This window comes from Chionomys nivalis, chromosome 13 (assembly GCF_950005125.1).
Source record: "Chionomys nivalis chromosome 13, mChiNiv1.1, whole genome shotgun sequence".
Taxonomy (NCBI): domain Eukaryota; kingdom Metazoa; phylum Chordata; class Mammalia; order Rodentia; family Cricetidae; genus Chionomys; species Chionomys nivalis.
In genome coordinates, this window is record NC_080098.1 from 45938379 (window position 1) to 45954163 (window position 15785).

The 15785-nt window shown below is 35.7% G+C and overlaps 1 protein-coding gene across 1 annotated transcript; it reads left to right on the forward strand.

Moving 5' to 3' along the window:
• Window positions 1-338: 338 nt before the first annotated feature.
• LOC130885522 (prolactin-8A9-like) lies at window positions 339-15014 on the forward strand. The gene is made up of 6 exons (XM_057787060.1): window positions 339-465; window positions 8395-8538; window positions 10100-10275; window positions 11966-12073; window positions 13806-13985; window positions 14826-15014. Exons 1-6 carry the CDS (start codon window positions 339-341, stop codon window positions 15012-15014), a joined length of 924 nt encoding a protein of 307 aa, XP_057643043.1.
• The last annotated feature ends 771 nt before the right edge of the window (window positions 15015-15785 follow it).

Genomic DNA, 15785 nt, shown 5'->3' on the forward strand with positions numbered 1-15785 from the left:
ATAAAGTGAATATTTGAAAGTTTATTACAAAATTTTAACCACCAATATGCCCAGAAAGAGTGGGAATCTGTAGTTTCTCTAACTCATGCTTTCACTGTTAGTGATATGCCACAATGCTGCCAGGATCCATCATCATTGGTAAGGCCTTTTCCTTCATATATTTATATAAAAGCAAAGTTTGTTTCATACCTTTCTAGGTGTTATATTTTATTACCACAGAGTTGCTTATAAATACCAACACTGTCAGTATTTTATATCAGAACTGTTTCCTGTCTGATCCTGGCAGTGAGCACACACTGGGAGGTCAAACTCCACTGAGATTCCCACTGATGCTAAAAATGAAGCTAGCACTGTGCCATCGCTCTTCATCTGCTCGTGCTGACGGATGGACTGCTCGGCTAGAGGCAAGGACAGAAAGTGAAACAAACCGAGAAAAGCACTTTCGTGAACGACAGGATTTCCTTAGTAAATCCTTGTTCTCAAATCCCCTACAACCTAACTATCTTAGATGAGTGAAATTGTCAACAATCTAATTGTTATGATGACTCTGACTGAAAATGATTTTGGCCACATGTCACATTGGTAATGGTCATCTTTCTTAGTCAGGTCATTTGGGCACTTAACAAATCCCAAGAAAGCTTTGGCTTTGTGTAAGGAAGGTCACAATTATTAATACCGTCCATTCATTTAGTACTAAACATATCAAAAGCATGGACTTCTTCCTAATAGAAAGAATAGATGCCTGATTGACAAATGATGTGATTGATATTTTCCTACTTTCATTCACGTCAAGCCTTAAAAATTTACATTGATGACTTAGAAAATCATATAAAAGCAAAACACATTTTATTTCACTATAGCATTTTTTCTCTAAAATCATATCAGGTAATAATCCTAGTAATTTTCAAGGTCCTTACACATTATTTGGGACATTGGATCCATCTTGAGAAGGGAAACCAGACAGTCTTTGAGGAAATCAAATTTCCAAACACCAGCAGCACATGGATGTTTGACTGCACAAAGTCAGTATTCCAGGTTTTACTGGTAGGAACTCATTCCCACTCTCCCCGAGGCCCCACCTCCTTCTCATACATAAGAGACTATGAAAAGTTCTTAAATTAGTAGTCTCTACCTTGTACATATAATGAAATTTAAGTTTATTTTAAAATAAATAAAATGACACCAAGAGGGAAGATGCAATTCTATAACCTCCTGGGAGTGAGAACTGTGTCAGGTTTCTCTTATACACATTTCCTATGACACATAGTGAAAAATCTTTCATGGAACAGTCACTTTCCAAAGATTTGCAGTGCTAAGAAGTAAAACTGATATCATCTTTAAATGAGTAAAATAAGAGTACCTAAGAAATTTTCAGTTATTCTGGAATTCCATTATATTTTTTTCTATTGATTCAGTCATTTCCCAGTTGAACTTATTGGCAAAACTTAACCTTTTGTCAGTTAAGATTTTCTCACTCTCTGTTTTGGTTTGAGTGTAAACTGCCTCCACCAGCATTTATGTTTGAATCCTTGAGCCTCAGTTATTTTCACAGTGTTGCAAGCCTCTTGAAACTGGTCATAAGATTTGGTGGAGAAAAGTGGGTCACTGGGAAGTGGGAAATAGCTGAAAGAAGTGTATGTCTCTGGGACAGGCCTTTTACAATGAATCCCTCTTCCTGCTCTCTTTTTTCTCTTCTCTCTTTCTCTCTCTCTGTTTCCCAATACACTCCAAATTGATGCATTATGTTTTTATTGCCATAATTAAGAGCTACTCCTGAACTGTACCTTCACCTTTAAGGTAAAGCAAACAATTTGTTTTTGCACAAACAGTAGCTATTACAGAAAGCCACAATAGGCCAAGTTGCACAGAACAATTGGCTGTAAATTGTTTTTATATCTACAATATAATTCAAAGCTTGGGGAAATTTTCAGAATAGGGACAGAATGATTGTAAGAGCTAGTGGACCACGATGTTTTCTGTGGCAACTGAGTATTTGCACTCATTAAATCTCAACATTCTGGGTCTCTAAACAAGACCCAGGTAAGTACAATAGTTGGCAGAGTAGTATAAAGCAGGGAAATTTAACAAGGCTCTGTTGTTAGGTGGAGAAAAGTATGTGATAAGTGATTTCTTTAAGATAGAAAGGTCAATCTTCCCTCAGAACGGGCCCTGAATGGTTACTCAACAGAAGTGGTCATTTCAATAAACCTACAGAGAAACAGATGAGCATTTATCTTTCTTTATTGATTTCAATGAAATATCTGTCTTATGATGCACAATCAAACAAAAATCACCAAACATTCCTTACTTCTCCTCAGCATTCTTCCGAGACTTTTCCTGTGTTCTTTATCCTGAATCTAACAGGCTTCCTTTGGGTTTGGTATCTGCTTTGGTTTAGTGTTCACTCAAATCTCCTTTATTTAAGTCATTAACATTGTGTTCTTGCGGATCAAGTCACACACCATTGTATTCAGAGAATGCCAGTCAGGCAATTTAACCTGCTGTTCCACATACAGTCCTTTGATTTGTAGAATGGGGTGGAGCATAAGGGGAAATGAAAATTTCTCTACTCTCCAACATAGCGATATTATAGACCTATTTTAGACAAGATCACAATTTAGTTCCCTCTCAGTGGCAACTGACTCTCCTGTGGGTCACTTTGTTGCTTTCCAAGGACACATACTGACCGGATACAACAGGATGCAATACATTAATAACCTTGCTGATTTTCCCTACCCACTACATAGTTCTGACATTTGCATTGTCCTTTACATCCTTTGTATAATGTTGGCTCAAGTTAAATCCATAGTCCTAGAGAATGGCAAAGTGATCTTTATGATGAATGGCCAAGGGAGTTATCTTCATCGGGATTATTTGAGCAGTGAAGTAACAATAGCATTGAAGCACTGCTGTCTCTTAATTGGAGCCTCTAAGAGGCTTCTTCTCCTGTTCATATGGACATAAACTAGCATAGTAACTCAAATTCACTAGCACTCATCACCTCAGGAATGATATGCCATTCTTCCTTTCTTTCGAATCCCACTTGTACTTTTGTCTGGGAACAATCTCCTTAGAGTCATTCACTCAGACATTCCTGAGAAGCTCACTAATCCTAATAGTCATTCAATACAATTAGTCAGAACATCTGATATTTGACTTATTCAGTCTGCACAGTTATGATTAGTTGACAAGAGCTTAGCTTGTCAAATGTGACTAAGCCACCTAAGATAAGGACTCATCACACTGTCAGATGCCCCTAGAGGAAGGTGGGTTACCAGGTACTATTTCAAAGTATCAGAGATGTGCAAAGATTTCCAGACAGCAGGAGACCATGCAAACAGAATTCTAATGAACAGAAAATGGAAACAGTGGATGAAATGGAGAAAGTAGAATGTTGGGGGAAGGAGCAAAGGAAAGCAAGACTCAATTAAAGCATATCTTTAAAAAGCATGTTATGCTTTTATCCTATGGTGATGCTAGTATACTTTGCTGCTAACAATGATACTACAGGGTTAGGATACTAAACTTCATGATCACCTAAAACTGCTTTAAGTTTTAGACCCTCATATAAAACTTTTTATATCGTCTTCTTCCACTTTTCTTTTCTAGACTTACGTGTTTTCTAGAAAGTTTCCTTGCATCAGAAGTACCCGTTCCACTGGGCAGTGGTGGCACACACCTTTAATTCCAGAACTTGGGAGTTAGAGATAGGTGGATGTCAGTGAGTTTGAGGCCAGACTGGTCAACAAAGCGAGTTTTAGGATAGCCAGGACTATTACACAGAAAAATCCTGCCCCGAAAAACAAATAAACAAAACAACAACAACAAAAAAATACCTCTTCCTCTTCCTTCATCCATTGAGTTGTCAGAGCTTTAGAGAGAACAAAACTAGATAACACTCCGTGACAAAATTCAAGAAAAATTCTTGCTATGTAATAAAAATTCCTAATGGTTATAAGATAACAGTTCAGGTGAAACCTATTGGATTCCTCACAGTCAGGCTCACTTGCACCTGAACCTGACTTCTCCCTGATTGTGATGATCTCTGTCTTTTAGAACGCATCCAAACACCATGCTTCAAAATGTCTCAGTTCCTCTACTTTCTCTTGAATATATTCAAAACTATTATTGCTCTGACATGATTCAAACTTTTCTTCAAAAGATGGATCTATATCATAAGAACAAGGAATGCTTTATATTTGATGATATACCTAGAATATATGTGATCATGGGCTAGAGGTGATTTTGGAATGCAGAACTGATAGAAGAAGACAGGTAAGCAAGTCTATATTCAATTCTGACTATATAAAAGGAACTCATCAAGGACTCTCCAATGCAGAAGAAATAAAGGCAGCCATCAGCAGCCCATGGCTCAACAGTGAAAGATGGCACATGGGAATGACAAAGGATCTTCAGAGAATAAGAATAGATACAAAAACAAATGAGGGGAAGATCCATGAGATTATGATGAGGTCAGTTACCCATATGGCCAGTTGCTCATGAACTTTATTTTCCAATATGAACCAAATTTACCAAAATATTGTAACATAAAACATCATTAAGCTGAACTTAATCAAATGGTACTTTTACGTATGTAATGTACAGGATGAAAAGACTTATCATTGTTAAGCTATAACATGACAGAAATCACTATCTTCCTTATTCCTCATTGGATTTTTTTTCAACAAAATAGACAAACCTTTATTCAAACTAACCAAAAGGCAGAGAAAAAATGTTCAAGCTAACAAAATCAGAAATGAAAAGCTAGACATAACAACAGATAGAAAGGAAATCCAGAGAATCATTAAGTCATGTTTTTTTATTATTATTATTAAAATTTCCGCCTCCTCCCCGCCTCCCATTTCCCTCCCCATCCCTTCATTCCCCTCCCCCTCCCTCTTCAGTCCAAAGAGCAGTCAGGGTTCCCTGTCCTGTGGAAAGTCCAAGGTCCTCCCCCCTCCATCCAGGTCTAGGAAGGTGAGCATCCAAACTACAGGAATTTGTGGTTGTCTGCAAGATTTTCTTTGTTTAATCTTAGTTTAGAGTAATTTTCTCTTTTCAGTGTGAGCATGGACTATATTTTGAGATATTACTTCTCTCTGAATATGTGTGTATATGTATATATGTATGTATATGTGTTTGTCTGTATGAGTGCATGTACAAGAGGGGGTGGGGGCAGAACATGAATAGATGTTTGTGATAGTGACTATTGAAAACTTTACAAAATCTAGAATGGAAAAATGTGACAGAGAAACAATTCCCAAATCTGGGGAAAGTCACCAGACTCCAAACACCCGAGGCTTTTAGAAGACAAAATAGATGAGAAGAGCATAAAACTTTCTACTGAACATTGTAGTCAGGTAGCTGTGATGTAAAGAATCTTCATTTAGACAGATTAATAATCAAGTCGAAAACTTGTGTTTGAGCATGGCAATATTAATCCCCTTGATTTTCATCAGGCAGTTTTAGATCTCAAGTCCTACATTCCTGAAAACTACATTCACTTTGTGAGAAGACAGTCTAGTCTTCAAAACTGTGACCTAAGTGTTTGATTGTATCTCTTCTTCAACCATGACTGAGCAGAAGACTACACTTTCAGTAGAAAGGGTAGAATATAAGCGACTGGAACATGATTTAAATATCATTTAAAAAGTGCTAATACAGTTGATACAGGAAAGGAAAAAAGTTGGGAATAGGGCTCAGGGGAAGTCAAATGTGGCAAGATTTGCACTCTGACCAATCTAGGAATTGCAGTGGAAATGCTGACCACATGAAAGACATGCTGATTATGAGCAAATGAAAAGCTATAAACTGAGTAAAGTCCTCCATAGGGTAGAAAACAAGAGAGGACTTTCTACTCAACTCCCAGCTGCAGTACACAGACGTCTTAGAGGGAGGGACAGCACATCAGATAAAATCAGCAGGTTGGCCAATATTGCCTTTGAGCAAGGGAGGGCATTACAGAGGACCTGAGGACATCTCAAAGGAATCTTAAAGGAAAGGCATATTGGGTTTTCTCAATTTGCCCAGTAGACTAAACTCCATGGCTTTCTAAAATCATTGTGGACTAAAGTCAGCACTATTAGGAGGAGGAGATAGATTGGTGAACATAAAAATGATACTGCTTGCCCTAGGGGTAGGCAATTAGCTCTGCATCAGAGAGTACTCTGCGTGCAGTTCTCTCATGTAGATAAGAACGCTGGACGTGAGTGTGCAACAGGGACACACGCTACAAAGGAGGGTGTGAGTGTTCTGTGGAACCTGTGAAATTTATGTCGAACTTATGTGGTTGAGAAAAGGGGATTTTGTAAGGAGGAGATTACTCATGCAGACCAGGACCCTTCCCTAAAACACTTGGCACACAGAGTTCCATGACCTAGGGCCAAACAAGAAATTCTCAAAAGGTGAAAGATATCTGGAGGGGCAAGATGTTTTTCAGGTCTGAATGTTTGTTGCTTCACTTTGGCCATTAGCCAGATAGCATCTCTTTCTAATCATATGTCAGAGTTCCAGGTGGAGCATCCCAAACAGTTCATAAAGCTGTATGTAGACTGTAGGATTGAAAAAAAAGTAACAATGCCATCTATGCTACTCTACAAAACCATATACTTTGGAAGAAACAACTGATATATGCTTGAGGATTTATACTGTATAGCACCAATGTCAAGATGTTCATGTAGATGCAGAATTAGGAAGTGAATATATGTTTTCTTGAAACAGTTAACTGTAGGTCTATTCAAATAAAAGTCTGCAAAACTTCCATTGCATAAATCCAACCCCTATACACTTTACTCATTTGAGAGAGAATCTGAAAGAATATTAAAGATAACAGTTAAGGAATCTATGAGAGTGTACATACATGAAAAGAAAGGGATTCCTAAGAACCATTGGATTATTGTATTAAATCCCTGAGATCAGGGTGAGTTACTGTTCCAAGAGATATTAGACAGTCTGGTTTCCAAGGTCCCTCACACCATTCTTACAGCTATATCTCCTTTTGAACATGCACCAGAACTAACTGATTGGCCTAACTTTTTAGGCAGTAAACATACTGTTTTAAGAATATGAAAAAATTTGGTTGACACTAAGGTAGAAGATCCTTGCGTGTCAATTGGCTGTCAGAGTCTGGAAGCTCTTACGGACTTGTCTTTTGGAGAATTGTACAGTGATACTACGGCTCAAGTACTAATGCTCACAGCAAACATGCAAAACTATACTCATTAGGAAAACAGTGTCACAAATGGTTTTTGGTGCAATGAACAAACCTGATATGATTAAGGCCAATGATAAGGAAATAAACCACATTTTGTATTTTAAGCCAATGCATAATCATTTACTTGAGAAGTCATAGACTCTTAAGAGGAGTTAAAGAGGTTTGTCTGTTAAATATATTTGATGTCTTTCAAAATGACTTCTAAACATCTAATTTAGTCATGTAGATAACTATGTCAGTTTAGTTCAAAGAGAAACACTCTTCAAAGTAGTCAGAGATTTCTGGCGAAGATTCATGATAACACTACTGATAATTTGCTAATGTTATGGCATGATGGTCAAATATTAAATAAAGATTCCCTCTTTGTCCATAAACATTGTAAAAGAGATGATATAAGAATGTAACTATCTAAGGAGGGGGCCATAATTATGAACAACAGTTTCCTCCTGGTCTGACAGGACCATCTGTCACCAGGCAGCTGAGATAGCTTCAGAGATATCAACAACAATTTGGGCAAGAATCAAAGCGTAGAAAAGAAGTGAAAAAAAAAATCCAGACTCAGATAAGTATGTGGTAATAAAACTGCTTGCATTCCCTGAAGATAGACAGATGTAGTTCACTAATGAAGGATTCTCCATGTGACTTCTTGTTGTCCAGTGACTGTGCATGCCTTTGGGGCTATCAACTAGAATATATAGGAGGAGGAAACTAGCCAAATGTATTACTCCAGTGAGCCAGTTCTCCAGAGACAGCACTCCTGCTCTTTGGGAACTTCTCAGAGATGGAACGGCCCTTGAGTCAACTTCATGTCTGTAAGTAAACTCGCCTCTATGTATCTCTAAATAAAATACTCAGTTCAGTGCTTCAATGAGTTTGCTTTATTGGATATCTTTCTTTGAAATCTTTGGTGTTATAGCTGGTATGAAGAGATATTTGTTGATAGGTTTCCAGGAGACTCAGCATGGACTTTCTAAGATCTTTTAAAATTACTTGACTTGAAAGCAACTGTACAGGGAATAAGTGACAATCAGGTCAGTAGTTATCAACATCTTTCACCTTGACACATGTTACAAATGTTCAGGAATAAGCTGTGTTATCTCTATTGAAGTGAGAGAAGGGCAGTGTTACTGGAATCCAATGAGTAGAAATATGGGGAACATTAAACAACTTCCAATGCATAGGGCATCTTCCAGAAAAAAATAATACCGCTCAAAAGGACAATGTTTTATATTTAGGAAAATTGGAAATTATCAACATTGTAAAGTCAGTGTGTCCAATTCGTCTTATCTCACGGCAGAAGAAACAAAATTTTGATCCAGTGTATTGTTATAAAAGTTTTCACATTGGAATAAATCTAATGAATCTTTATGTTCAGAAACCTGAAGTGAACAAATGGCAGATTGTGACTTGTATTCTTTTTCAGTTTAGCACAAGTCAAATAACATCATAAAAGAAGAGTAAAAAGTGTGAACCAAGTGCTATATTTTGTAGGTGATATTTTGTAGAAAAATGGGGATATCTTTTGAAATAAAATAGGAAGATATCTTTACATTTTTGAGAATTTCATAGATGAAGAATATTGTATTATTTCATTCTTCTAACTCTTCAAAAACATTTTCCTATGATTCCTCTAAAGCTAAGGGCCATTTTTTCTTTAATTATTATATTTGCATTTATGCACACATATAAAGATAGAAACAACCCGTTGAATCCATTTAGTGTCACTCAGTTGTCTGTGAATTCAGAGCAGATCACTTGATATTACATCAGCAAAGGACATTTTCCATAAGTAAACATTCTGGTCCTCTAGCTTTTATATTGATTTTCTTCCTCTGTTTATGTTCCTTCAGCCTTAAGTTTTAGCCTTCATTGTACTGCTTAACGAGTGGAACTTTTTAGATTGAATTCAATTCTGATCATTGTCAAAACTTTTAAATGTGTTTCTAGAGACAAGGACAGTAGTGCAAATCACCTTCTAGAGTTTCTATTATAATGTCCCAATGACAAAGTTTATCTTTACAAAGATTGGCAATTAGCTCTGAGAAAACTAAGTCTCAAAACTGGGACTGTGTCCCCTGCCAGAAAGATGCATGATGTGAACCAATGGGTGATCTTCTTTGATCAAAAGAGCAAAATCCTGATTGTTGGTGTCCTGCTTTCACCATTAGCCAATAATAAGCCATTAAGAAAATCATTAAGTCATGTAAGTCTTTTCCTTCATAAATACATTCACATTACAATCATGACAATCTAACCTATTCATTCAGAGAATTGTTATGAAGATTAACTTTAAAGAAAATAATCTAAAGTTTTTGATGAATTAGTATTCTGTTGAAGTTTTACCATAAATTAGCAATTCCAAGCTAACATCACTTTTAGGACAGTATTCTCTTCATCTTCTGTTTTAATAGTCATCATGTGTTATGATATAGCATGTAGAGAAAGCAAACAGATAAGCTGTACTGTCCTTGTCTCGTCATTTTCCAAAATGCTGATATAAAGTAGGAAGTTTAACAATTACAAATTCTTCAAGAGTTTGGTAACTCATAATGAGCTTAAACTCCAAAGACACTAAACCATCTAAAGAGAATGATTTAAAAATACTAGTTGAGAGTGAAATTCAGTTCCAGACATTTGTAAAATCCAGAATCACTTCAGGAAACAATACAAAATAATGGGAAGCCACCTCTGTCTCAAACTATTATACAGGAAAATATCATTAACTGCCAGAGTATTCACAGTGATTTGATCTGTCATTCCAGATATTCAATATAAAGTCTTGCAGTAGAGAAATCTTTGCCCAGATAACCTTTTCTGAAGAGGTTGAAGCTTGAAAAATTCATATTACTGCATCATCCCTAAGTGACTCTTGTTTCTATGTAGCAGGGACACTCTTACTGCTGCTGGTGTCGAGCCTACTCATATGGGAGAAAGCTGCATCAATTCCCGAGTGTCACACAAAAGAGGGGGGCTGCTGGGACCCGCTTGTGGAAACCTTTAACAGTGCCATCAAACGAGCAGAAACCATCCGGGATGTGGCTGAGCAAATGCATCAAGAGTTTGTAAGTGCCTTAACCTTCATGCTAATGTCTGAACTGCACTAGGAACTGAAACACTATCATGACACAAATATTAGAAAATAAATTTTTAAAGTACATGTATTAGTAAAGGAAGTACCAACTACTGAAACATGGACAGGGTCAAAGAGATAGTTTCATGAAATTTCAAAGAATCTAATGGTATTTTTTATATTTCCTCTGACTTTATTTCTCTTAAAAAATAAAAATACATGGTAGAAACTCTTAATACATGCTTGGGTAAGATACTCATTTCTTTATATTTCATTCAGGATTACAAATTTGCACTGTTCATATTCATTTAGCACTGTAAAAATGTACATTGCAGTAGAATATGTATTTGGAACAGAAATAACCTAATGCATGTGAAAAGGCAAGAAAGAGAGAAAGGAAGGAAGGAAGAAAGGGACGAAGGAAGGAAGGAGAGAGTGAGAGAAAGGAAGGAGGAGGAAGGAAAGAAGAAGGAGGAGGAGGAGGAGGAGGAGGAGAGAGAGAGAGAGAGAGAGAGAGAGAGAGAGAGAGAGAGAGAGAGAGAGCCTTTCAAGAACCCCCTAAATACTAGAATTGTGGTTTAAAGATTTTCATTGCTAGTCTTTGTTCAATATCAGGGCAGAATTAGAAGTGGTTTCTTCTGTTTCTTGCTGATTGCTGCAAGTCATTCATTTTTCAAGGTCAGAAAACACAAAGAGAAAATAGGCAAACCTTCAGTATGATGGACATCAAGAGAATGTGTCTGTTTACAAAAAAAAATGTACTCATGTTGGTTTTGTATTGACTAGATGTTATTTTTTTCCCTTCACATGACTCAGTTCCATAATGAATTCTTTTCCAGTTCATTTAAATATCTGGTAAGTACCCTACTTCTTTCCAGCTACTTTCCCAAAGGAGACCATGTCAATGATCTCAAGTTAGACGAGAAAGCCTTACACTGAATTTTTACTTTCAGTTCTGAAGTGACAGTGTTTCTACATCCTAGCCTTCATAATAGTCTATTAACCTTTCTTGAATTAGTTGATTATTAGAAAAAGTAAGATATCATAAATTTATATTTAAGTAAATTTAATATATAATTAATAATACATTGAATAATAAAACACATGAACATTAATTGTTTTATATATTTTGATTCTTCATTGTTTAGAGTTTCCTACAAAATACTCTATCTTTCATGTGTAATTTTTGTTACAACGAATACAATTTTATTCTACAAGTATTATAAAATTTATACTACACAGCTATATGTATTCAATGTTAATTGAATAAATTTGAAATTCTGATGTCTGGGTAAGGAAATTTCAATATTTACTGACAGAAAATAGGAATATTAATAAATATGTGTTATGGTTAGCTGCTGAAATACTAGAGAAAGATAATAATTAAAACACTTAGTTCTTGATAAATTTGTTCCTTTTTGCCTTCCAAATAGTAACTTTTAGGAAGAGTAGGAAGACAGGCAAATAAAAGAGGAGTTAAATGGTTCAAAAGTTAGTGGATTGGCAAATTAGGCTGCAGATCCAATAGACACAGTATTAAGCGATGGGCACTTTCTTAATTATTTAATTTTTGTTTCTATGAAGTAATTATTGCTAAAAATTACACATATGTCAAAATGCATAAATTATTCTTGTCATGAAGTCATTTCTGAGCTCTCACTGAAGTTTGGTTTAAACTGCAGCTCGAACTAATGGTGAAGAGGTTCCCACCTGTTGTCAGTGCCAGACTAAACTGCCACTCTAATGCCACAGTACATCCAGATCTGGGAGCTGAACCCACAAATATCAAGGTAAGTCTCCATCTTGGGTTTTCACTAAACATCAGAAGCGATACAGTGGGCTTTTGGTGCTACAGTCGCTTCAGTCATTATGATAGATGCGGTAATCATGCATGCAGAAAACAATGGAGTTAAAGTGTGTTTTAAAAAGTTACATTCTATTGTCATTAAATTATAAATAAAATCAAATAACTAATAACAGTGTAGCAGATTCTTAAATAGTCCATTTAGAGGATGGCATTTTACCAATGTCTTGCCACTGAAATTTCACTCACTACTTTTTAGGACACTTTGAGCTAAACCGGCTATTTATGTTTATAAACTCACTTTTACTTAAGTGACGATAATGTATATTGCTGATGGGTTCCTCATTGTGACATTCTACATAACTGAATACGACACCTTCTCTATTTTCAAATCTGTCTTGGTTCTAATATCATTTTTACCTATCTCATCACTCTGTGGTTCTCTATGCCTTCACTGAAAGGCAGATGAACAGAATAGTCCTGTAAATACAATTATATGTTTCTTAGGATGTAATGAAATTCCAATTCATAATGAGAATGTCCACATATTACAGCAGTTTATATTTTATGTTAACGATCATCTCCTCATCTCCCTGCAATAGCAAATATGAATATTATTTAAATTTAATATTAAATGACAACAATGAGGAAAATAGGACAGAGATATAAAGAAAATGCTTTTTAACAGCCATAATATTGCTAAACATATCGAAAAGCATTCTCTTAGCAGTTCTGTATTTGAAACTTGCCAAAAATTAACAGAAGGTGATATTAAATGTAAAAAAGGAAAGGAAGGTTTTGAAAAATTGTATTTACACTTGTATGAAAATTAAGAATTCAAGTGTGCCCTTCATCAAATCACAGATCTCAGTCTTAGCCACATAAGATCATGTTCCCATGTGTTGCCATCACCACTTGCCTGCTCCTTTTCCTAATGCCCTTTACGTCTTTCTATTGTAATGAATGGGCTCTAGAATACTCTCATTTCCATGACCATGGGAGATACTAGCAAACATCAATACAGAAATAGTTTAAATCAGATATGAACATTAAATACTGTAGGGGCAAATTTCTGTTATGAATCCCATTGATTCTGCTATTAAACCCAAAGTTCTTCATATATACACAGTTCTTCACCTGTACATACCAACAAATATCCCACTATCTCAGAGGCAAGCGGACAACACATAATAAGTACCATGCTGTTCACTCTATCCTTGTTCTGTTGTCTTAAATTCACCTAGAAATCATAAATGAGTACATTAATGAATGAATAATTTATTGATGTGTACTAATCCCGGAGTGAAATTATTTGAGTCAGTTTTCCCTGGCTGGTGGCATCTATCTTTCCTGAGTCAAATTTTATTGACCTCTATTTAGTCACAGCAGGACCTGGTTTACCAATTGATAAGCAAAATAACCAAACAATAAAGATCTCAATAGGAAGGCAGCTGTTAGAATTTCATAGGGAAAACAAACATGATGACATAACCTCTGAAAAATGCCTATTTATAAGTGTCATAATTTGTTTTATTTTGTAGACAATAGACTAATTGTTTAAATCTTATATTGCCACACTATGTAACATCTATACAATATGCAAGATACATAAACAGTGAAAACATGTTTTAGTTCAGTTTCTTTCCATAAGCTTTACAAGCCACTCACTTGCTGTATTGAAATTATTTTACTTCAATGGTTATATTGTGTTTTCTTAGACCAAAAAATTTTTGAAATCATTGATCCATTTTATGGGTGCCTGGAGCAGGCCTCTATACCATCTCGTGATTGAACTGAATGCCACGCAAAATGTCCCAGAAAGTGTACTTTCAAAAGCCAATACTATTGAAGAGAACAACAGAGAACTGCTGGATGACCTTAGGTGGATACTCACCAAGGTAAGCAATTTTCTGTTAGTTATTCTCATTCATAAAAGAGGTAGGTTGCATAATTTTTAAAAATATTCTGAAATAGCCTACTTTGCCAGAGTGAAATGTAGATATCTCATCTTGTGTTTAGTCTTCTCCCAAGACATTGATTCTCAACATGTAGGTCACGAACCCAATGACATCTTCACAGGGGTCACTTAAGACCATTGGAAAATGTGGATCGTTATATTATGATTCATAACAGTAGCAAAATCATAGCTTGACCTAGCAACAAAAGCAATTTAATGGTTGGGGATCACCATAACATAATATATGTTAGCGGACACTTTCCTAGGAGGAATAGAAGGAGCTCAGCTATTCTCACAGTCATCCCTTGGCTCTCATATTAAGTCACCATCTGATCTTCATCACATGTGAAGTTTACATACACAAACTACACGGAGAGTAGAATTAGTTGAAATGCATAAAAGAAAAGTGCTATATAACAGCATCTATGAAATATAGAGAACACGTAAAAGTTTCCTCAGTGAGAAACTGATCACCACCCTGTCCAATGTCCAAAAGTCAAAAACAAATTCCCTACCTTTCTTCTGTTTGTTTCTGAACGGGAATTCCTTCATCAGCAATCAATTACATGTTAGGGCAAATGCACATGCATGAGTTTTAACCATAGTTTTTACAAGGCTAATTGCTTAGGGGTCTCCTGGCCAAGATAAATGAAAACCCATATCTTTGATGGAAGCATCATTTCTGTATGTATTTCTGTGGTGATTAAGCATGTAAGAAGCAAGGAGAAAGAAATGTTACTAATATAATCAACAAGAAACTGACTATCATTTTGATTTTTAGGTATTTCCTACAGCAAAGATAAAGGAAAAAGATCCTGTCTGGGACTATCTTTCATCATTGAAATCAAATGACAAAATGTATAAATTTTTGGCAATGTTTAACCTTTCTTACTGCCTACGCACAGATATATTGCACACTGTACGTCATCTGAGAACATTGAAGTGTCGAATAACTGGGAAAGACTGCTAAGTGCTCATCTACCCTGTCTGCTTTGGAGATGGTCTTTAACAGTCCATTGCCAAGAAGTTTCTTTTAATGTTATACCTTGTGAATGCATGTGTGCGTATAATAGGCCACTTTTTGAAAAATAAAAACATTCTTATTCTTAAATCTAAAAGGTCTATTTTTCTTTTGTTCATTGAATAAAATATCTATCATATTAAAGTTAGGTTGCCCCAATCAAATTTATCATAAATAAAAGAGGTTAAATATGCCAAAAACATTCATGACTTACTTCACAGGAAAGTAATGAAGTTCAAGTTACTCAAGCAAAGTGTAAAACTCTCAATTAAATAATCTATGTACTGTAATAAGAAACGTAAATTTTATAATGCTTCATGAAATCAAGACTGTCCTTAGGGAATAATGTTCACTGTGAAAGTATAGCCAAGACAATACAATTGTTATGTGATTCCACAGTCTAAAGACAATTTGGGAGGAAGGGGGGCAAGGAGTAGATACAATAGAGATATAACAAATGCATGAATGAAATTTCAAGTCAATTTTAAAAATTAAAAATTGCTTTTGGATGCAGATGTCAGTTGCTCAAAATCTCTTCATTGTGTCCCACTATAAATTTGCTTCTCCATTACATGATCATAGGTGTGTTCTGCAGGTTTTCATTTCTCTGTGTCAAACACGCCCTTCTTTGCTCTGTGTTCATTTTATTTGAACTAGATATATTCTTCATATAATCTGTGTCTTAAAATCATAGTCATTTTGAGATGTTGATACCCTAGG

What these genes read in the sequence shown, in the direction of transcription:
- LOC130885522 (XM_057787060.1), top strand. Translation starts at nt 339, where the DNA reads ATGAAGCTAGCACTGTGCCATCGCTCTTCATCTGCTCGTGCTGACGGA. An exon ending in TGAACGACAGGATTTCCTTA is followed by an intron (nt 466 to 8,394) that starts GTAAATCCTTGT and finishes TCCAATGCATAG; the next exon opens with GGCATCTTCCAGAAAAAAAT. An exon ending in AGCAAATGCATCAAGAGTTT is followed by an intron (nt 10,276 to 11,965) that starts GTAAGTGCCTTA and finishes TTTAAACTGCAG; the next exon opens with CTCGAACTAATGGTGAAGAG.